Below are 24,094 nucleotides of genomic sequence, written 5' to 3'. Positions count from 1 at the left end.
GGGCTGTGGAACCAGCACAGCACACCTGTGTCACACACACCCAGGGCTGACCCCAGCACAGCACACCTGTGTCACACACACCCAGGGCTGACCCCAGCACAGCACACCTGTGTCACACTCACCCAGGGCTGTGACCCCAGCACAGCACACCTGTGTCACACACACCCAGAGCTGTGGAACCAGCACAGCACACCTGTGTCACACACACCCAGGGCTGTGACCACAGCACAGCACACCTGTGTCACACACACCCAGGGCTGTGACCCCAGCACAGCACACCTGTGTCACACACACCCAGAGCTGTGGAACCAGCACAGCACACCTGTGTCACACACACCCAGGGCTGTGGAACCAGCACAGCACACCTGTGTCACACACACCCAGAGCTGACCCCAGCACAGCACACCTGTGTCACACACACCCAGGGCTGTGGAACCAGCACAGCACACCTGTGTCACACACACCCAGAGCTGTGGAACCAGCACAGCACACCTGTGTCACACACACCCAGAGCTGTGGAACCAGCACAGCACACCTGTGTCACACACACCCAGGGCTGTGGAACCAGCACAGCACACCTGTGTCACACACACCCAGGGCTGACCCCAGCACAGCACACCTGTGTCACACACACCCAGAGCTGTGGAACCAGCACAGCACACCTGTGTCACACACACCCAGGGCTGACCCCAGCACAGCACACCTGTGTCACACACACCCAGGGCTGTGACCCCAGCACAGCACACCTGTGTCACACACACCCAGGGCTGACCCCAGCACAGCACACCTGTGTCACACACACCCAGGGCTGTGACCCCAGCACAGCACACCTGTGTCACACACACCCAGAGCTGTGAAACCAGCACAGCACACCTGTGTCACACACACCCAGAGCTGTGACCCCAGCACAGCACACCTGTGTCACACACACCCAGAGCTGTGGAACCAGCACAGCACACCTGTGTCACACACACCCAGGGCTGTGGAACCAGCACAGCACACCTGTGTCACACACACCCAGAGCTGTGACCCCAGCACAGCACACCTGTGTCACACACACCCAGGGCTGTGACCCCAGCACAGCACACCTGTGTCACACACACCCAGGGCTGTGACCCCAGCACAGCACACCTGTGTCACACACACCCAGGGCTGTGACCCCAGCACAGCACACCTGTGTCACACACACCCAGAGCTGTGGAACCAGCACAGCACACCTGTGTCACACACACCCAGAGCTGTGGAACCAGCACAGCACACCTGTGTCACACACACCCAGAGCTGTGACCCCAGCACAGCACACCTGTGTCACACACACCCAGGGCTGTGGAACCAGCACAGCACACCTGTGTCACACACACCCAGGGCTGTGGAACCAGCACAGCACACCTGTGTCACACACACCCAGAGCTGTGGAACCAGCACAGCACACCTGTGTCACACACACCCAGAGCTGTGACCCCAGCACAGCACACCTGTGTCACACACACCCAGAGCTGTGGAACCAGCACAGCACACCTGTGTCACACACACCCAGGGCTGTGGAACCAGCACAGCACACCTGTGTCACACACACCCAGGGCTGTGGAACCAGCACAGCACACCTGTGTCACACACACCCAGAGCTGTGACCCCAGCACAGCACACCTGTGTCACACACACCCAGAGCTGTGGAACCAGCACAGCACACCTGTGTCACACACACCCAGGGCTGTGGAACCAGCACAGCACACCTGTGTCACACACACCCAGAGCTGTGACCCCAGCACAGCACACCTGTGTCACACACACCCAGGGCTGTGACCCCAGCACAGCACACCTGTGTCACACACACCCAGAGCTGTGGAACCAGCACAGCACACCTGTGTCACACACACCCAGGGCTGTGGAACCAGCACAGCACACCTGTGTCACACACACCCAGGGCTGACCCCAGCACAGCACACCTGTGTCACACACACCCAGAGCTGTGACCCCAGCACAGCACACCTGTGTCACACACACCCAGGGCTGACCCCAGCACAGCACACCTGTGTCACACACACCCAGGGCTGTGACCCCAGCACAGCACACCTGTGTCACACACACCCAGGGCTGACCCCAGCACAGCACACCTGTGTCACACACACCCAGAGCTGTGGAACCAGCACAGCACACCTGTGTCACACACACCCAGGGCTGGACCCAGCACAGCACACCTGTGTCACACACACCCAGGGCTGTGACCCCAGCACAGCACACCTGTGTCACACACACCCAGGGCTGACCCCAGCACAGCACACCTGTGTCACACACACCCAGGGCTGACCCCAGCACAGCACACCTGTGTCACACACACCCAGAGCTGTGGAACCCAGCACAGCACACCTGTGTCACACACACCCAGAGCTGTGGAACCAGCACAGCACACCTGTGTCACACACACCCAGAGCTGTGAACCCAGCACAGCACACCTGTGTCACACACACCCAGGGCTGTGGAACCAGCACAGCACACCTGTGTCACACACACCCAGGGCTGACCCCAGCACAGCACACCTGTGTCACACACACCCAGAGCTGTGACCCCAGCACAGCACACCTGTGTCACACACACCCAGGGCTGTGACCCCAGCACAGCACACCTGTGTCACACACACCCAGGGCTGTGGACCCCAGCACAGCACACCTGTGTCACACACACCCAGGGCTGTGGAACCAGCACAGCACACCTGTGTCACACACACCCAGGGCTGTGACCCCAGCACAGCACACCTGTGTCACACACACCCAGAGCTGTGACCCCAGCACAGCACACCTGTGTCACACACACCCAGGGCTGTGGAACCAGCACAGCACACCTGTGTCACACACACCCAGAGCTGTGGAACCAGCACAGCACACCTGTGTCACACACACCCAGGGCTGTGACCCCAGCACAGCACACCTGTGTCACACACACCCAGGGCTGTGAAACCAGCACAGCACACCTGTGTCACACACACCCAGGGCTGACCCCAGCACAGCACACCTGTGTCACAAACACCCAGGGCTGACCCCAGCACAGCACACCTGTGTCACACACACCCAGGGCTGTGGAACCAGCACAGCACACCTGTGTCACACACACCCAGAGCTGTGACCCCAGCACAGCACACCTGTGTCACACACACCCAGAGCTGTGGAACCAGCACAGCACACCTGTGTCACACACACCCAGAGCTGTGACCCCAGCACAGCACACCTGTGTCACACACACCCAGGGCTGTGGAAGCACCACAGCACACCTGTGTCACACACACCCAGGGCTGTGGAACCAGCACAGCACACCTGTGTCACACACACCCAGAGCTGACCCCAGCACAGCACACCTGTGTCACACACACCCAGAGCTGTGGAACCAGCACAGCACACCTGTGTCACACACACCCAGAGCTGACCCCAGCACAGCACACCTGTGTCACACACACCCAGGGCTGTGACCCCAGCACAGCACACCTGTGTCACACACACCCAGGGCTGTGGAACCAGCACAGCACACCTGTGTCACACACACCCAGAGCTGTGACCCCAGCACAGCACACCTGTGTCACACACACCCAGGGCTGACCCCAGCACAGCACACCTGTGTCACACACACCCAGGGCTGACCCCAGCACAGCACACCTGTGTCACACACACCCAGGGCTGTGACCCCAGCACAGCACACCTGTGTCACACACACCCAGGGCTGTGACCCCAGCACAGCACACCTGTGTCACACACACCCAGGGCTGACCCCAGCACAGCACACCTGTGTCACACACACCCAGGGCTGTGGAACCAGCACAGCACACCTGTGTCACACACACCCAGGGCTGTGGAACCAGCACAGCACACCTGTGTCACACACACCCAGAGCTGTGGAACCAGCACAGCACACCTGTGTCACACACACCCAGGGCTGTGACCCCAGCACAGCACACCTGTGTCACACACACCCAGGGCTGTGACCCCAGCACAGCACACCTGTGTCACACACACCCAGAGCTGTGGAACCAGCACAGCACACCTGTGTCACACACACCCAGAGCTGTGACCCCAGCACAGCACACCTGTGTCACACACACCCAGAGCTGTGACCCCAGCACAGCACACCTGTGTCACACACACCCAGGGCTGACCCCAGCACAGCACACCTGTGTCACACACACCCAGAGCTGTGACCCCAGCACAGCACACCTGTGTCACACACACCCAGGGCTGTGGAACCAGCACAGCACACCTGTGTCACACACACCCAGGGCTGTGGAACCAGCACAGCACACCTGTGTCACACACACCCAGAGCTGTGACCCCAGCACAGCACACCTGTGTCACACACACCCAGGGCTGTGACCCCAGCACAGCACACCTGTGTCACACACACCCAGGGCTGTGGAACCAGCACAGCACACCTGTGTCACACACACCCAGGGCTGTGGAACCAGCACAGCACACCTGTGTCACACACACCCAGAGCTGTGGAACCAGCACAGCACACCTGTGTCACACACACCCAGGGCTGTGGAACCAGCACAGCACACCTGTGTCACACACACCCAGGGCTGACCCCAGCACAGCACACCTGTGTCACACACACCCAGGGCTGTGACCCCAGCACAGCACACCTGTGTCACACACACCCAGGGCTGTGGAACCAGCACAGCACACCTGTGTCACACACACCCAGGGCTGTAGAACCAGCACAGCACACCTGTGTCACACACACCCAGGGCTGTGGAACCAGCACAGCACACCTGTGTCACACACACCCAGAGCTGTGACCCCAGCACAGCACACCTGTGTCACACACACCCAGGGCTGACCCCAGCACAGCACACCTGTGTCACACACACCCAGGGCTGTGGAACCAGCACAGCACACCTGTGTCACACACACCCAGGGCTGTGGAACCAGCACAGCACACCTGTGTCACACACACCCAGGGCTGTGACCCCAGCACAGCACACCTGTGTCACACACACCCAGGGCTGTGACCCCAGCACAGCACACCTGTGTCACACACACCCAGGGCTGACCCCAGCACAGCACACCTGTGTCACACACACCCAGAGCTGTGACCCCAGCACAGCACACCTGTGTCACACACACCCAGAGCTGACCCCAGCACAGCACACCTGTGTCACACACACCCAGGGCTGTGACCCCAGCACAGCACACCTGTGTCACACACACCCAGAGCTGTGACCCCAGCACAGCACACCTGTGTCACACACACCCAGAGCTGTGACCCCAGCACAGCACACCTGTGTCACACACACCCAGAGCTGTGACCCCAGCACAGCACACCTGTGTCACACACACCCAGGGCTGTGACCCCAGCACAGCACAACTGTGTCACACACACCCAGAGCTGACCCCAGCACAGCACACCTGTGTCACACACACCCAGGGCTGTGACCCCAGCACAGCACACCTGTGTCACACACACCCAGGGCTGTGACCCCAGCACAGCACACCTGTGTCACACACACCCAGGGCTGTGGAACCAGCACAGCACACCTGTGTCACACACACCCAGAGCTGTGACCCCAGCACAGCACACCTGTGTCACACACACCCAGGGCTGTGGAACCAGCACAGCACACCTGTGTCACACACACCCAGGGCTGTGACCCCAGCACAGCACACCTGTGTCACACACACCCAGGGCTGACCCCAGCACAGCACACCTGTGTCACACACACCCAGGGCTGTGACCCCAGCACAGCACACCTGTGTCACACACACCCAGGGCTGTGGAACCAGCACAGCACACCTGTGTCACACACACCCAGGGCTGTGACCCCAGCACAGCACACCTGTGTCACACACACCCAGGGCTGTGGAACCAGCACAGCACACCTGTGTCACACACACCCAGGGCTGTGGAACCAGCACAGCACACCTGTGTCACACACACCCAGAGCTGTGACCCCAGCACAGCACACCTGTGTCACACACACCCAGAGCTGACCCCAGCACAGCACACCTGTGTCACACACACCCAGGGCTGTGACCCCAGCACAGCACACCTGTGTCACACACACCCAGAGCTGTGACCCCAGCACAGCACACCTGTGTCACACACACCCAGGGCTGTGGAACCAGCACAGCACACCTGTGTCACACACACCCAGGGCTGACCCCAGCACAGCACACCTGTGTCACACACACCCAGAGCTGTGACCCCAGCACAGCACACCTGTGTCACACACACCCAGAGCTGTGACCCCAGCACAGCACACCTGTGTCACACACACCCAGGGCTGTGGAACCAGCACAGCACACCTGTGTCACACACACCCAGAGCTGTGACCCCAGCACAGCACACCTGTGTCACACACACCCAGGGCTGACCCCAGCACAGCACACCTGTGTCACACACACCCAGCGCTGTGGAACCAGCACAGCACACCTGTGTCACACACACCCAGGGCTGTGACCCCAGCACAGCACACCTGTGTCACACACACCCAGAGCTGTGACCCCAGCACAGCACACCTGTGTCACACACACCCAGGGCTGACCCCAGCACAGCACACCTGTGTCACACACACCCAGGGCTGTGGAACCAGCACAGCACACCTGTGTCACACACACCCAGAGCTGTGGAACCAGCACAGCACACCTGTGTCACACACACCCAGAGCTGTGACCCCAGCACAGCACACCTGTGTCACACACACCCAGGGCTGTGACCCCAGCACAGCACACCTGTGTCACACACACCCAGAGCTGTGACCCCAGCACAGCACACCTGTGTCACACACACCCAGGGCTGTGACCCCAGCACAGCACACCTGTGTCACACACACCCAGGGCTGTGGAACCAGCACAGCACACCTGTGTCACACACACCCAGAGCTGTGGAACCAGCACAGCACACCTGTGTCACACACACCCAGAGCTGTGGAACCAGCACAGCACACCTGTGTCACACACACCCAGGGCTGACCCCAGCACAGCACACCTGTGTCACACACACCCAGGGCTGTGGAACCAGCACAGCACACCTGTGTCACACACACCCAGAGCTGTGACCCCAGCACAGCACACCTGTGTCACACACACCCAGGGCTGACCCCAGCACAGCACACCTGTGTCACACACACCCAGAGCTGTGGAACCAGCACAGCACACCTGTGTCACACACACCCAGAGCTGTGGAACCAGCACAGCACACCTGTGTCACACACACCCAGAGCTGTGACCCCAGCACAGCACACCTGTGTCACACACACCCAGGGCTGTGGAACCAGCACAGCACACCTGTGTCACACACACCCAGAGCTGTGGAACCAGCACAGCACACCTGTGTCACACACACCCAGAGCTGTGACCCCAGCACAGCACACCTGTGTCACACACACCCAGGGCTGTGACCCCAGCACAGCACACCTGTGTCACACACACCCAGGGCTGTGGAACCAGCACAGCACACCTGTGTCACACACACCCAGGGCTGTGGAACCAGCACAGCACACCTGTGTCACACACACCCAGAGCTGTGGAACCAGCACAGCACACCTGTGTCACACACACCCAGGGCTGTGACCCCAGCACAGCACACCTGTGTCACACACACCCAGGGCTGTGACCCCAGCACAGCACACCTGTGTCACACACACCCAGAGCTGTGGAACCAGCACAGCACACCTGTGTCACACACACCCAGGGCTGTGGAACCAGCACAGCACACCTGTGTCACACACACCCAGAGCTGTGACCCCAGCACAGCACACCTGTGTCACACACACCCAGAGCTGTGACCCCAGCACAGCACACCTGTGTCACACACACCCAGAGCTGACCCCAGCACAGCACACCTGTGTCACACACACCCAGGGCTGTGACCCCAGCACAGCACACCTGTGTCACACACACCCAGGGCTGTGGAACCAGCACAGCACACCTGTGTCACACACACCCAGGGCTGACCCCAGCACAGCACACCTGTGTCACACACACCCAGGGCTGTGGAACCAGCACAGCACACCTGTGTCACACACACCCAGAGCTGTGGAACCAGCACAGCACACCTGTGTCACACACACCCAGGGCTGACCCCAGCACAGCACACCTGTGTCACACACACCCAGGGCTGACCCCAGCACAGCACACCTGTGTCACACACACCCAGGGCTGTGGAACCAGCACAGCACACCTGTGTCACACACACCCAGAGCTGTGGAACCAGCACAGCACACCTGTGTCACACACACCCAGGGCTGTGACCCCAGCACAGCACACCTGTGTCACACACACCCAGAGCTGTGACCCCAGCACAGCACACCTGTGTCACACACACCCAGGGCTGTGGAACCAGCACAGCACACCTGTGTCACACACACCCAGAGCTGTGACCCCAGCACAGCACACCTGTGTCACACACACCCAGGGCTGTGGAACCAGCACAGCACACCTGTGTCACACACACCCAGAGCTGTGACCCCAGCACAGCACACCTGTGTCACACACACCCAGGGCTGTGGAACCAGCACAGCACACCTGTGTCACACACACCCAGGGCTGTGGAACCAGCACAGCACACCTGTGTCACACACACCCAGGGCTGTGACCCCAGCACAGCACACCTGTGTCACACACACCCAGGGCTGTGGAACCAGCACAGCACACCTGTGTCACACACACCCAGGGCTGACCCCAGCACAGCACACCTGTGTCACACACACCCAGAGCTGTGACCCCAGCACAGCACACCTGTGTCATACACACCCAGGGCTGACCCCAGCACAGCACACCTGTGTCACTCACACCCAGGGCTGTGGAACCAGCACAGCACACCTGTGTCACACACACCCAGGGCTGACCCCAGCACAGCACACCTGTGTCACACACACCCAGGGCTGTGGAACCAGCACAGCACACCTGTGTCACACACACCCAGGGCTGTGACCCCAGCACAGCACACCTGTGTCACACACACCCAGGGCTGTGGAACCAGCACAGCACACCTGTGTCACACACACCCAGAGCTGTGGAACCAGCACAGCACACCTGTGTCACACACACCCAGAGCTGTGACCCCAGCACAGCACACCTGTGTCACACACACCCAGGGCTGTGACCCCAGCACAGCACACCTGTGTCACACACACCCAGAGCTGTGGAACCAGCACAGCACACCTGTGTCACACACACCCAGAGCTGTGGAACCAGCACAGCACACCTGTGTCACACACACCCAGGGCTGACCCCAGCACAGCACACCTGTGTCACACACACCCAGGGCTGTGACCCCAGCACAGCACACCTGTGTCACACACACCCAGAGCTGTGACCCCAGCACAGCACACCTGTGTCACACACACCCAGGGCTGACCCCAGCACAGCACACCTGTGTCACACACACCCAGAGCTGACCCCAGCACAGCACACCTGTGTCACACACACCCAGGGCTGTGGAACCAGCACAGCACACCTGTGTCACACACACCCAGAGCTGTGGAACCAGCACAGCACACCTGTGTCACACACACCCAGAGCTGTGACCCCAGCACAGCACACCTGTGTCACACACACCCAGAGCTGTGACCCCAGCACAGCACACCTGTGTCACACACACCCAGAGCTGACCCCAGCACAGCACACCTGTGTCACACACACCCAGGGCTGTGACCCCAGCACAGCACACCTGTGTCACACACACCCAGGGCTGTGACCCCAGCACAGCACACCTGTGTCACACACACCCAGAGCTGTGGAACCAGCACAGCACACCTGTGTCACACACACCCAGAGCTGTGACCCCAGCACAGCACACCTGTGTCACACACACCCAGGGCTGACCCCAGCACAGCACACCTGTGTCACACACACCCAGGGCTGTGACCCCAGCACAGCACACCTGTGTCACACACACCCAGGGCTGTGGAACCAGCACAGCACACCTGTGTCACACACACCCAGGGCTGTGACCCCAGCACAGCACACCTGTGTCACACACACCCAGAGCTGTGGAACCAGCACAGCACACCTGTGTCACACACACCCAGAGCTGTGACCCCAGCACAGCACACCTGTGTCACACACACCCAGGGCTGACCCCAGCACAGCACACCTGTGTCACACACACCCAGGGCTGTGACCCCAGCACAGCACACCTGTGTCACACACACCCAGGGCTGACCCCAGCACAGCACACCTGTGTCACACACACCCAGGGCTGTGGAACCAGCACAGCACACCTCTGTCACACACACCCAGGGCTGACCCCAGCACAGCACACCTGTGTCACACACACCCAGAGCTGTGACCCCAGCACAGCACACCTGTGTCACACACACCCAGGGCTGTAGAACCAGCACAGCACACCTGTGTCACACACACCCAGGGCTGACCCCAGCACAGCACACCTGTGTCACACACACCCAGAGCTGTGACCCCAGCACAGCACACCTGTGTCACACACACCCAGGGCTGACCCCAGCACAGCACACCTGTGTCACACACACCCAGGGCTGTGGAACCAGCACAGCACACCTGTGTCACACACACCCAGGGCTGTGACCCCAGCACAGCACACCTGTGTCACACACACCCAGAGCTGTGACCCCAGCACAGCACACCTGTGTCACACACACCCAGAGCTCTGGAACCAGCACAGCACACCTGTGTCACACACACCCAGAGCTGACCCCAGCACAGCACACCTGTGTCACACACACCCAGGGCTGTGACCCCAGCACAGCACACCTGTGTCACACACACCCAGGGCTGTGGAACCAGCACAGCACACCTGTGTCACACACACCCAGGGCTGTGGAACCAGCACAGCACACCTGTGTCACACCCAGGACTATGAATTTTTTTTTACTATTAATATTTGAGGAATTCTGAGTGGTTAAAAATCTTTTGGAGTGAGTCTGGTGCATCAATTTTTCTTATTATGAGAGGGCATTTAAGTGCAATTAAATCTAAACAGAGAGGGTTTGATGTGAATATTTTGATGATTCCTTTAACTGAGGTTATGTGAAAAGTTAAAATCCTGTCCTTGAAGCTGATCTTATCCATCTGATCATGGGAAAGTCTCTTTGAGTTCAGGCAATAAAAACAGGAATAAAGCCTTTCTCCAGATATGTATCCACACTGAAACCTTCAGAAACTCTCCTGTTAGAGGTGTAGTTGTGCAAACAGCACAGTTTCACGGGCTGCCCCAGTGTTAATCCCGAGCCCATTTCCAGCTGTCTCCCGTGGATCTCCTCATCCCTTGCACTAGTTAATGGAATCAATCTCTCTGTAAGGTCCCTGGAGCGTGGGGAGCAGCGCCTTACAGTGAACACTGTGCCTCCCACGGCTCAGAGCACAGCACACACAAAATATAAACACCCCCTGGGACAAGAGGTGTCTCCTCCTCTGCCCAATGAACTGTCTGTAGTTTATTCTGCACGGCATGTCTCACTTAAATCAATAAATCCTTCAATAAACCGCTCTTTCCTGCACCGTGCAGGGGAGTGCCACGTTACTGTGTCCTTTCTGTGCGCTGTGACCCTCACACAGTAACATTTGGGGGTTCCACCCAGATCAGCACCAGCCCATGGGTATGCCAGGCACCCACAATGAAGAGCAAACCTGGACATCTCCCCACAGTGTAAATGTTACTTCCCCCAAACTGGGCCCCTGGGACCTGGTTCCTTAAACAAAGAAATTCCTTAAAGCAGGCCCCCCCCCTTTTCCTTATCGAAACTTCTGTTATCTTTTAGGATTTCTATTGGTTCTTAAAGTTGTAAGGTAATTGGTCCTTTTCTTACTTAGAATTTTAAGGTTACTGGTTAGATTGTAGTTTGTGGTTTTGATTGGTTAGAAGTTCAATCCTCTAGAAAGGTATAAAAGTCCTTTGTTAAATCATGTAATTGGACTCTTGTTAGTAGAACCCTTTGAAGAAATAAAACATCTTGGGGTTGGAAAGGATCCAACCCCAAACAGCTACACCACAAGATGTGGCCAGGCCCAGTTGAAGCTCAGCAGAGCTCCATCCCCCACAGCCACCTCACGGGCTGGGGGTTTGTGAGGAGGGGGAGGCTGTGCCTGCTGTGCTGCTCAGCTGAAGCACAGCACAGGAACAAGCCCGACCTCAAAGGAACCTCTGGGCTGAGCCCTCGCTCACAGCTCGGTGGGAAGCCAGGGATGGACCCTCAAAAAGAGACTTGCAGCTCCCTCAGGAGCCACCTGAGAGCTGTGCTGGGTTGGTGTGGCCACAAATGTGAATTTATTCTGTCCCCATCTGTTAACCCAGCTGGGCAGTGACCCTGATCTCCTGGCACACATTCTCTGCTCATGGGCCATCTTTAAACCAGCTGGGCAATCATCTTTATCTTCCCACAGCCCATCCTCCCTCCAGGAGATATCTCCTGTTCATGGCCACTGAGTCCCAGGGCATGACTGATAAAATTCCATCATCCCACTGGGAGATGCTCCAGCCAGGGGAGGAGCCAAGCCTTTCCTACCCAGATAAAAACTGAGATTTGGGACACCAGAGCAGCCTTTGCCACTGGATTCCAGAGGAAAGCCAGACCTTTCCACATCATCCCTGGAGCTTCAGAGGAAACTGCACCTTCTCCAGGAGCACTGCTCCAGCTGAACCACATCTGTCCCTGCAGGAGGATGCAGCCACCATTGAATGGGACTGTGCCAACACCCTGACTGACTGACGGGTGTCAGCTTGGATTCTGACTCTGGCAGGGCTGGGATTGTTCTGTGTAATACTGCATTGCTATTTTAATTTTCCTAGTGAAGAACTGTTATTCCTAATTCCCATATCTTTGCCTGAGAGCCCCTTGATTTCAAAACTATAATAATTCGGGGGAAGGGGGTTTACACTCTCCATTTCCAAGAGAAGCTCCTGCCTGTACTGGCAGACACCTGTCCTCAGCCCAGGACACCAGGCAGTGTCAGCACGGTACCTTCGCTGTCCACCTCGGGCAGCAGCGTGCGCAGCGGCTTCCGCACCTCCCACGTGCTGTTGATGAACATGGGCATCACCTTCAGCAGCTCCTCCTTGTCCTCCTGGTGGACCACAGGGATGGTCTCCAGAATCAGCTGCATCTGCTCCAGCTCGTGGCCCCCTGGGGAAGAGGGCAGGTGAGACACACAGGTTAGACTTGGGGTGTTGTGGGCTCCAGGGTCCCCACGCCCCGTCTTTGGAGGAATGCAGGTGTGCACCCCTGCAGGAAAGGTGTTTCCTGACCAGCTCACAGGCACCAGGTCGTGGCTCTGCTGGTGACAATCCTCACAGCTGCTGTGTGACATTACATGTTTTTAATCCTTTTTTGTTCAGGATGTATTTTATCCATAAAACACAAACCTGCGCTCAGAGCTGCTCCATCAGGGAGAGGAGAGGAGAGGAGAGGAGAGGAGAGGAGAGGAGAGGAGAGGAGAGGAGAGGAGAGGAGAGGAGAGGAGAGGAGAGGAGAGGAGAGGAGAGGAGAGGAGAGGAGAGGAGAGGAGAGGAGAGGAGAGGAGAGGAGAGGAGAGGAGAGGAGAGGAGAGGAGAGGAGAGGAGAGGAGAGGAGAGGAGAGGAGAGGAGAGGAGAGGAGAGGAGAGGAGAGGAGAGGAGAGGAGAGGAGAGGAGAGGAGAGGAGAGGAGAGGAGAGGAGAGGAGAGGAGAGGGGAACCAAGCAGAGCACCTATTTAACAAGCTCTGATCCATTTCTTCAGCATCTCTCGGGCATGACAAGAACCCCGTGGTGGGGTCCAGCCTCCCGTGCCTGCAGAGAGGAGCCTGGCAGCAAACAGAGTCACACCACGGATTCTCTGTCTGCCAGGAGAGCTGCTTGGAAATGCTCTGTCCTCAGAGGCAGGACCAGCCATCAAGGGGCAGCAAAAAAAACCAAGGATTTTTGGGCTGCCAAGTCCCTGCTGTCCCAGCCATGGATTTTGGGCTGCTGCAAGGCGAGCAGTGCCCGTCTGACCCACAACAAGAAGAGCCAGCCTCACCCACGGCCAACATGCCAACAGCCACAGGGAGGGTGGGGAGGCCCTGAGCTCCCTGGGGCTCCCCTCCACAGCCCAGAGCTCCCTGTGGGTCTGCACAGAGTTTTCTGGTGAGCCCAGACAGCCCCAGGGCAATGGTGACACCCAGCTGGCCACCAGCACTGCACACATCCACTCAGACCCACGGCCTGGGAGAGGATAAAGCACAGGGAAAGCAAGGAGTACGAAGGGAGCGACGCCTTTCCCGTATCAATCCCGGGCGGATTATTTCACTTTCCTACAGAAAAACCGATTTCAGGTCACTCAGAGGTTCACAGGGGAAACGGAAGGAATCTGCCAGGAAATGAACACCTTGTTAGGCAGGCTGATTCCCAAGCTGAGATCGAAATCACAGGGTGATAAAAGTCATCTTTGTGGCTTTCCTACTCGGCAGCCAAAAGACTCCGTGCTTAGCCACACAAAGAAGCTGCTAATGCTGGAAGCCTTGAGTTGTGGCTCTCAAGAAATCCCATTCCCTTCCATTATGCCCTATTTGTGGAATTCCCAGGGACCTTTTCCTGAAGGTATTAACTCCCGGAAAGGAAAACACGAACCACAGACGGAACAAACGCAGCGTGCTGATGCTACCTGGGGAGAGAACGAGGAGCTCTGCACCACGTCTTGGGAAAGAGAACCTTCTCCAGGCTCACAGCCAAGCCCCAGGGAAGCACCCAAGCCCTGGGAGGAAGCCCTGATCCCACGGGAAAAGCGTCTCCTAGCTCTTGGTCACGGGCACAGCCCGTGGGGAACTGCAGGGTCAGTCCTTTTTTACTCCTTTTCCATTTCCTTTCCTCCTTTCTACTCTTTTTCCCCCTGCTCCCAGGGATGCTGCTTTTGTTGGAGGAGACACTGGAGGGAGCTGCAGCTGCTCGTCTAGGGACACCTGCCCTGTTTTCCGTGCTGCCCAGGGCTCTGCCAGCCACACTCCAGCCGCTGGAGAGGAGAGTTTTGGGACAGCCGGGCTTGCTGCGGCAACCAGAGCTGGAAATGAGAGTTTTGGGACAGCCGGGCTTGCTGCAGCTCCCAGAGCTGGAAATGAGAGTTTTGGGACAGCCGGGCTTGCTGCAGCTCCCAGGGCTGGAGATGAGAGTTTTGGGACAGCCGGGATTGCTGCAGCTCCTAGAGCTGGAGATGAGAGTTTTGGGACAGCCGGGCTTGCTGCAGCTCCCAGAGCTGGAAATGAGAGTTTTGGGACAGCCGGGTTTGCTGCGGCTCCCAGAGCTGGAAATGAGAGTTTTGGGACAGCCGGGTTTGCTGCAGCTCCCAGGGCTGGAAATGAGAGTTTTGGGACAGCCGGGCTTGCTGCAGCTCCCAGGGCTGGAGAGGAGAGTTTTGGGACAGCCGGGTTTGCTGCGGCTCCCAGAGCTGGAAATGAGAGTTTTGGGACAGCCGGGCTTGCTGCAGCTCCCAGAGCTGGAAATGAGAGTTTTGGGACAGCCGGGCTTGCTGCAGCTCCCAGGGCTGGAAATGAGAGTTTTGGGACAGCCGGGCTTGCTGCAGCTCCCAGGGCTGGAGATGAGAGTTTTGGGACAGCCGGGCTTGCTGCGGCTCCCAGAGCTGGAAATGAGAGTTTTGGGACAGCCGGGCTTGCTGCAGCTCCCAGAGCTGGAAATGAGAGTTTTGGGACAGCCGGGCTTGCTGCAGCTCCCAGGGCTGGAGATGAGAGTTTTGGGACAGCCGGGCTTGCTGCAGCTCCCAGGGCTGGAAATGAGAGTTTTGGGACAGCCGGGCTTGCTGCAGCTCCCAGGGCTCTGCCAGCCCCAAAACTGCTCCCAAACCTTCATAGCACCCAGGGAAGGGGCCTCGGGGTGATGGGAAGGATGAATCAGGAAAACTTTGTAAATATGATTGCCTAGCAAAAGATTTTGAGAATATGGAAACCATAAGTGGGATTGAAATGAAAGCCACCTTTGAGATACCAAACCTCAGTTACTGAATAACTAGAAGACAATAGGATGACAGCTGAAAGTAATCCCCTCTTGACAGAAAAATGTGTTCTGCTGGAGAGCAGCTCCAAAGGCCAGAGAAGACCCTGCTAGCTTGGCAAAAGGGTTCAAAGAGTCGTTTTTAGGGTTTAAAGTATAACACATTATAGTAATGTAATGACTCTTATAGGCTGCATGTAAATGCTATAGGATTTGTGTCTTTTGTTAGGTTGGTTAGTGGAAATTAGAATATTCAACTTATAAGAGGATTTATTGTATTGTGAATGGGAAAATCTCTCTCTCACTTCCTGCTCTTATTTCCCTCTCTTATTTCCCTCTCTTCCCACTCTCTTCTCTCTCAGAACTCTCACTGCCCCCCTCCCTCTGCCCTGCTCCAGCTGTGGCTGGCAGCTCCCAGCAGGGCCCTCTTCACCCACGCCCTGTGCAATAAACCACAAGTCTCCAGGCCTGGCTTATCCCTCCATCTGTCACGGCTCTCCTGACCACCGTGGCATCAAACAGTGTCCCAGGGCTGGCTCCACTTCTGCTGCACATCCCAAAACTGGTGTGGGAGGGTGGGAGCAGCGAGTGACACCTATCCTAACAGCCAGCCACCCTCATTTTCCTGTGCTGCCCGAGCCCCCTGGACAGACTGCTGGGCTAATTAAACTGATTTATGCCGAGCCATTCACCCGGGGTTTGCAGGTCTGCAGCTCCCTCTGAACCACACTGCTGCTGTTCCCTGGCTGGGGAGACTGGGGGTGAGCTCCTTCTCCCCCAAAACGGCAGCAGCAGCAGGGAATCCTTGCTGCTGTGCAGGTGTTTGTGAGTTTCAGCTGCTCTCAGGGTTTATTCCCCTCTTCTCTGGGCAGCAGCAGGTTAAAGGCACCACGGGCATCCTGCCTGCTGCCAGGCTCCCAGGAGGCCAGCAAAAAGGAGCAGGGGGCCAGAACCCCCTGTGACAATGAAATACCTTCAAAGCCACCCAAAAGGAGTTGATATTTGGAGTTTGGATCCTGCCAGCAGCTGGGGGGTGACGAGGGGATTTCACTGGGCTGGGAGGCAGAGAACGAGGGATGCTCACAGCTGAGCCCAGCCTGGCTGTGCCAAACCCCAGCTCTGATCCCCACCTGCTCTGGATGTCAGGAACCAGCCTGGGGAGGCTCCTGGGGCATCCCACCCACCCCAGCTCTGATCCCCACCTGCTCTGGATGTCAGGAACCAGCCTGGGGAGGCTCCTGGGGCATTTCACCCACTCCAGCTCTGATCCCCACCTGCTCTGGGTGTCAGGAACCAGCCTGGGGAGGCTCCTGGGGCATTTCACCCACTCCAGCTCTGATCCCCACCTGCTCTGGGTGTCAGGAACCAGCCTGGGGAGGCTCCTGGGGCATCCCACCCATCCCAGCTCTGATCCCCACCTGCTCTGGGCTCACAGGAACCAGCCTGGGGAGGCTCCTGGGGCATCTCACCCATCCCACTGTGATCCCCACCTGCTCTGGGCTCACAGGAACCAGCCTGGGGAGGCTCCTGGGGCATCTCACCCACCCCAGCTCTGATCCCCACCTGCTCTGGGCTCACAGGAACCAGCCTGGGGAGGCTCCTGGGGCATCTCACCCACCCCAGCTCTGATCCCCACCTGCTCTGGGCTCACAGGAACCAGCCTGGGGAGGCTCCTGGGGCATCCCACCCAGGCAGAGGACAGATGAATCCCATCCTGGCGCTACCTCTGCCTGTGCCTTACCATGAAATGAGCTCCAAGCTCCACCTTGGGTACCTCAGTGGTGTCAGCCAGCATCACTTACACCGTGGGATCCACAAAGAGCCAAAAAACCCCGAGATGGGGCTGAGAGAGGGGTGAAGCACAGCTTGCAAGGCCAGTAGTGCTTGGGATGGCCAGGGAAGGAGCTCAACAAGCAGCTCCTGATTTGCTGTGAGGAATAAATGACTGCAGCACCCCCAGCAGGGTCAGACAGTGCCCTGACCTGCTGGCACCTGGAGATCTCCCTGCTCCTGGAGCACTCCCCAAGGAAACAGCAGGAGCAGGCAGGTTAAATGCACAATTTCCAAAGCTGAAACCCCCAGACTGGGAAGTTTTGGTGAAACTGGGGACAAAAAGAAGGAAGGAAAGGGAGGCAGTTTTAATGATCTTTTCATAACTGTACTGACTGCTTATTTTTGAGCTTTCACAGAAGAAATGTGGGAGCTGCAAGCAGGGAGCAGCAGAGCAGCTGCAGCCAAGCCTGCAGAGATATCTGCAGAGGAAACGTCCTTCTCCATTAGTAAGGGGCCTGATTATTTATTTACACAGCTCTGCAAAGTGCTGCCCACAGAAGGCATTGAGCCTTGTCACCCAGGGAGGGACAGCCCAGGGGGAATTCTGCACACCTGGGGCAGGGAGGGGAGCAGCTCTGTCCCTCCCTGCCTCTGCCTCACAGCTTGGGAAGCACAGCTCTGCTCCTGGCACTCTACTAAATACACATTTTCTTCTCAAGAACGTCAGGGCTGAACTGCAAATGCAGCATTGATAACTCCTCTTATTGTTTTCTTCTCTTGCACTTCACCTTCACAGCTGCAATTCCTGCTTACAGGTAAATCCTAAAGCCGGTTCAAGTGCCTTCCCTCAAAGAAAATAAACAGCTCAAAGACAAAAGTCATGATTCAAATGCAGGGCACAGAGCACAAACCTCCTGGAACAGGGCACGATTATCTCCTCTACCAATACAGGGACATTCTCTCCGCCTGGAAAGGCTGGAAATTGGTTATCAAGGAAGGAGAGAGGAAAAAAGTGAATGAAGAGGAGACAGAAACCTACCAGCGAAGAGCATCCTCCCGGTGAGCATCTCGGCCAGGATGCAGCCAGCTGCCCACATGTCGATGGCTTTGGTGTAGTTGTTGGGCGACAGCAGCAGGCGGGGGGAGCGGTACCACTTGGTCACCAAGCCTTCAGAGAGGTACCCCTGCAGGAGAGAGAGAGAGAGGGGTCAGGGAGGGAGAGAGAACTCCAGTCTGAGCAGAGAGAGGGGTCAGGGAGGGAGAGAGGAGGGGAGAACTCCAGTCTGAGCACAGAGGGGTCAGGGAGGGAGAGAGGAGGGGAGAACTCCAGTCTGAGCAGAGAGAGGAGTCAGGGAGGGAGAGAGGAGGGGAGAACTCCAGTCTGAGCAGAGAGAGGGGTCAGGGAGGGAGAGAGGAGGGGAGAACTCCAGTCTGAGCAGAGAGAGGGGTCAGGGAGGGAGAGAGGAGGGGAGACCTTCAGTCTGAGCAGAGAGAGGGGTCAGGGAGGGAGAGAGGAGGGAGAGCTCCAGTCTGAGCAGAGAGAGCAATCAGGGATGGGGAGAGCAGCACAGCTCCTGCACCCTGAGCACAGGGATCAGCATGGGGAGAGCAGCAGAGCTCCTGCACCCGTCCCCGGTCTCTCCTCCCTGTGACCTGCGGGTCACACCTGCCCGGGTCATTCCAGGCCGCCTCTGTATTGCTTGGGTGTGTCCGACAAATCCCAATCCCTCCCCATTGTCCAGGGAAACGACAGGGTTAGGGATGAGCGTCAGCGCAGCGCGGCAGGAAATCCCCGTGTGGCGGTGGTGGGTGCGTGGGGAACAGAACTGCCACGGGATCCCAGCCAAGACACCGGAAAACAGGATGGGATCAGTGGGAAAGCCCTTCTGGGGAATACCTGGCTGATAGACGATGGGAAACCCTGTTACCCTGCAGGGATGGAAAACTGCTCTTCCTGCACTGAGCCTGAGCCTTCCTGGCTGCTGGAGCTCTGGCATGGGAAGGGACAGCTCCTCATCCTCACCCTGCTCACACTGAGGGTGTCACAGGCAGCTCCTCATCCTCATCCTGTGCTCACACTGAGGGTGTCACAGGCAGCTCCTCATCCTCATCCTGCTCACACTGAGGGTGTCACAGGCAGCTCCTCATCCTCATCCTGCTCACACTGAGGGTGTCACAGGCAGCTCCTCATCCTCACCCTGCTCACACTGAGGGTGTCACAGGCAGCTCCGCATCCTCACCCTGCTCACACTGAGGGTGTCACAGGCAGCTCCTCATCCTCACCCTGTGCTCACACTGAGGGTGTCACAGGCAGCTCCTCATCCTCACCCTGTGCTCACACTGAGGGTGTCACAGGCAGCTCCTCATCCTCACCCTGTGCTCACACTGAGGGTGTCACAGGCAGCTCCTCATCCTCACCCTGTGCTCACACTGAGGGTGTCACAGGCAGCTCCTCATCCTCACCCTGCTCACACTGAGGGTGTCACAGGCAGCTCCTCATCCTCACCCTGCTCACACTGAGGGTGTCACAGGCAGCTCCGCATCCTCACCCTGCTCACACTGAGGGTGTCACAGGCAGCTCCTCATCCTCACCCTGTGCTCACACTGAGGGTGTCACAGGCAGCTCCTCATCCTCAGCCTGTGCTCACACTGAGGGTGTCACAGGCAGCTCCTCATCCTCACCCTGTGCTCACACTGAGGGTGTCACAGGCAGCTCCTCATCCTCACCTGCTCACACTGAGGGTGTCACAGGCAGCTCCTCATCCTCACCCTGCTCACACTGAGGGTGTCACAGGCAGCTCCTCATCCTCACCCTGCTCACACTGAGGGTGTCACAGGCAGCTCCTCATCCTCACCCTGTGCTCACACTGAGGGTGTCACAGGCAGCTCCTCATCCTCACCCTGTGCTCACACTGAGGGTGTCACAGGCAGCTCCTCATCCTCACCTGCTCACACTGAGGGTGTCACAGGCAGCTCCTCATCCTCACCCTGTGCTCACACTGAGGGTGTCACAGGCAGCTCCTCATCCTCACCCTGCTCACACTGAGGGTGTCACAGGCAGCTCCTCATCCTCACCCTGCTCACACTGAGGGTGTCACAGGCAGCTCCTCATCCTCACCCTGTGCTCACACTGAGGGTGTCACAGGCAGCTCCTCATCCTCAGCCTGTGCTCACACTGAGGGTGTCACAGGCAGCTCCTCATCCTCACCCTGTGCTCACACTGAGGGTGTCACAGGCAGCTCCTCATCCTCACCCTGTGCTCACACTGAGGGTGTCACAGGCAGCTCCTCATCCTCATCCTGTGCTCACACTGAGGGTGTCACAGGCAGCTCCTCATCCTCACCCTGCTCACACTGAGGGTGTCACAGGCAGCTCCTCATCCTCACCCTGCTCACACTGAGGGTGTCACAGGCAGCTCCTCATCCTCACCCTGCTCACACTGAGGGTGTCACAGGCAGCTCCTCATCCTCACCCTGTGCTCACACTGAGGGTGTCACAGGCAGCTCCTCATCCTCAGCCTGTGCTCACACTGAGGGTGTCACAGGCAGCTCCTCATCCTCACCCTGTGCTCACACTGAGGGTGTCACAGGCAGCTCCTCATCCTCACCCTGTGCTCACACTGAGGGTGTCACAGGCAGCTCCTCATCCTCATCCTGTGCTCACACTGAGGGTGTCACAGGCAGCTCCTCATCCTCACCCTGCTCACACTGAGGGTGTCACAGGCAGCTCCTCATCCTCACCCTGCTCACACTGAGGGTGTCACAGGCAGCTCCTCATCCTCACCCTGCTCACACTGAGGGTGTCACAGGCAGCTCCTCATCCTCACCCTGTGCTCACACTGAGGGTGTCACAGGCAGCTCCTCATCCTCACCCTGCTCACACTGAGGGTGTCACAGACAGCTCCTCATCCTCACCCTGCTCACACTGAGGGTGTCACAGACAGCTCCTCATCCTCACCCTGCTCACACTGAGGGTGTCACAGGCAGCTCCTCATCCTCACCCTGCTCACACTGAGGGTGTCACAGGCAGCTCCTCATCCTCAGCCTGTGCTCACACTGAGGATTTAATCTGGGACCTGTGACCTCTTTCTACAGCAGAATCTCTCAGCAGCATCCATGGGACAAGGGCCAGTACCTCTCTGAATTACTGCCCTCCTGGTCCTGAGCTCACCTGGGAGACTTTTCACCAGTGCCAAACACTGGGATGTGTCCCAGCCTGGAAATAGCCCTAGCAGGTCACAACTGGGTTATAACTGCCAGGGACCCCTCACTGCTACCCTGGGGTTATTGCATTGGGATAACATTGGAATATTCATGGGAGGCCTTTCCAATATTAAATATAACTCATTAACAGGAGGTAGATTGAAGTGCAGGAGGAGCAGCAAAATAAAATTAAAATTATATAGCCGAATTGCATTTAAATGCCACGAAGCATTTGGAGAATGTCAGACTGCAATGACAGCACGACCGCAGCTCACATTAGCGCTCAGCTGAAACTCCACCCATGCTGATTTAGCTCCACAGACTGCCTTGAGCTGCTGCAATCCCGGAGCTGTGCTGTGCAGCATTTCCTAGGGTGCTGTAGGATTCTTCTCCCCACCTAAACACGAGAGCAGTGCACCACCACAAACCACGGGGGTGATCACACTCCCCTTCCCCCGGCGAGGGTTTTTGTGCCAGCTCCCAAATGTGCGAGTCATCAGGCTTTTAATCATGAAGGGCTTGCTTCTAAAAGAGCATTTTAATTTTGGCCCTCTCATGCTAAGCCGTAATGGAGACTGATTAGCTGAGAAGTTTCATTTAGTGCTGCTCCATTCTTGCTAATGCTGCTCAATCAGAACCGGCACAAAGCCCCCAGGCATTATCCGATCAATCCACCTCTTCTCAGCTACCGCAATTATTCCCAACAATGCAGACGCTGGTATTTGCTGGAGAATCCCATGAAAACAAACTCTGAGGGAACTAATCCAGGGCAGATCGTAGCTGGAGCCGTTTCTTCCCTCGCCCAGGAAGGCAGTGCCACCCTCCTGGTGGATTTAGCGTGTGTTTCTCCTCTCTGACAGCAAGAGGGATCTGAGCTCTCGGGGTGTGTGCCCCATGCAAGATGCACATATCTGGAAGTCACAACAACCCAAACATTCTGCTTCCCGGGCGCGCATTGGGGAAAATTCCCTGCCAAACCTCGCCGAGTGGAAACGCCTTGGACCCTTCTGTCCTCCCTGTGCTCCCCTCTCCTGCTGCCTCACCCCGTGCCCGTGTCTGACCGACTCGTCCCCACTTCTGCTGCTGGGAATCCTTGGATGCCCCACCGGGGAGAGGAGGAAGCTGCAGCTGCTCTCCATCCCACCCTCTCGTGGTCCTCGGAGCCTCCCAGGGCATCCCAGCCCCGGCTCTGCGTTATCCCTGCCCTTTTTCCTGCGGGGAAATGCAGGGAAGGAGAGATGGCAGGTTTGGAAATCAGGACTTTCCCGACCGTGGGCAGCACAGCATCCCAGTCTCCAGCAGCTGGTACAGCCCCGACACCTTCCCCTGGCTAAAACATGGGCTAGAAAATACCTGAGCTCCTGTCCTGCCACCTGGGACTGGCAGGTTCTACAGGGAAATCCACCAGGGATCCAGGATTGTGAAGGCACCTGGGCTGGGCACAGGGTCAGGACTCAGGGTTAGGACTCAGGATTAGGACTCAGGGTCAGGACTCAGGGTTTGGACTCAGGGTCAGGATTCAGGATCAGGACTCAGGATTAGGACTCAGGGTCAGGACTCAGGGTCAGGACTCAGGGTCAGGACACAGGAGAAGGATTCAGGGTCAGGACTCAGGATTAGGACTCAGGGTCAGGATTCAGGGTCAGGACTCAGGATTAGGACTCAGGATTAGGAGTCAGGGTCAGGATTCAGGGTCAGAACTCAGGATTAGGACTCAGGATTAGGACTCAGGGTCAGGATTCAGGGTCAGGATTCAGGGTCAGGACTCAGGGTCAGCACTCGGGCTCCGGACTCAGGGTCAGGATTCAGGGTCAGGATTCAGGGTCAGGACTCAGGATTAGGACTCAGGGTCAGGATTCAGGGTCAGGACTCAGGGTCAGGATTCAGGGTCAGGATTCAGGGTCAGGACTCAGGATTAGGACTCAGGATTAGGACTCAGGATTAGGAGTCAGGGTCAGGACTCAGGGTCAGGACTCAGGATTAGGACTCAGGGTTAGGACTCAGGGTTAGGACTGAGCCCCAAGCTGTGGTGCCAGGGTGGGGAGCCCAGGCACTTCTGGCCATCTCCTAAGCAAGGTAGGGCTCCAGCACAAGAATTTCTCCATTTATGTAGATCCAGCCAGAGAAAGACCGAGAGCTGAAGCATATTAATTAGTTCTAATTAAGATGGAACATCTTCGTGACAATATTCTGTGGATT

General features: G+C 57.8%; 1 protein-coding gene across 1 annotated transcript in view; it reads right to left on the bottom strand.

Annotated features, from left to right (window-relative positions):
* Window positions 1–24,094, bottom strand: part of MAPK4 (mitogen-activated protein kinase 4) — an 81,354-nt gene that overhangs the window by 13,580 nt on the left and 43,680 nt on the right. The window contains exons 3-4 of the mRNA XM_056513702.1: window positions 18,733–18,877; window positions 12,926–13,087 (exon numbers count right to left, since the gene is read on the bottom strand). Coding sequence (XP_056369677.1) covers window positions 12,926–13,087; window positions 18,733–18,877 — 307 coding nt within the window. The remainder of the gene's footprint in view (window positions 1–12,925; window positions 13,088–18,732; window positions 18,878–24,094) is intronic.

This window comes from Oenanthe melanoleuca, chromosome Z (assembly GCF_029582105.1).
Source record: "Oenanthe melanoleuca isolate GR-GAL-2019-014 chromosome Z, OMel1.0, whole genome shotgun sequence".
NCBI lineage: Eukaryota > Metazoa > Chordata > Aves > Passeriformes > Muscicapidae > Oenanthe > Oenanthe melanoleuca.
The sequence above is the reverse complement of the archived record's forward strand: the minus strand, read 5'-3'. Positions and strand labels throughout refer to the sequence as shown.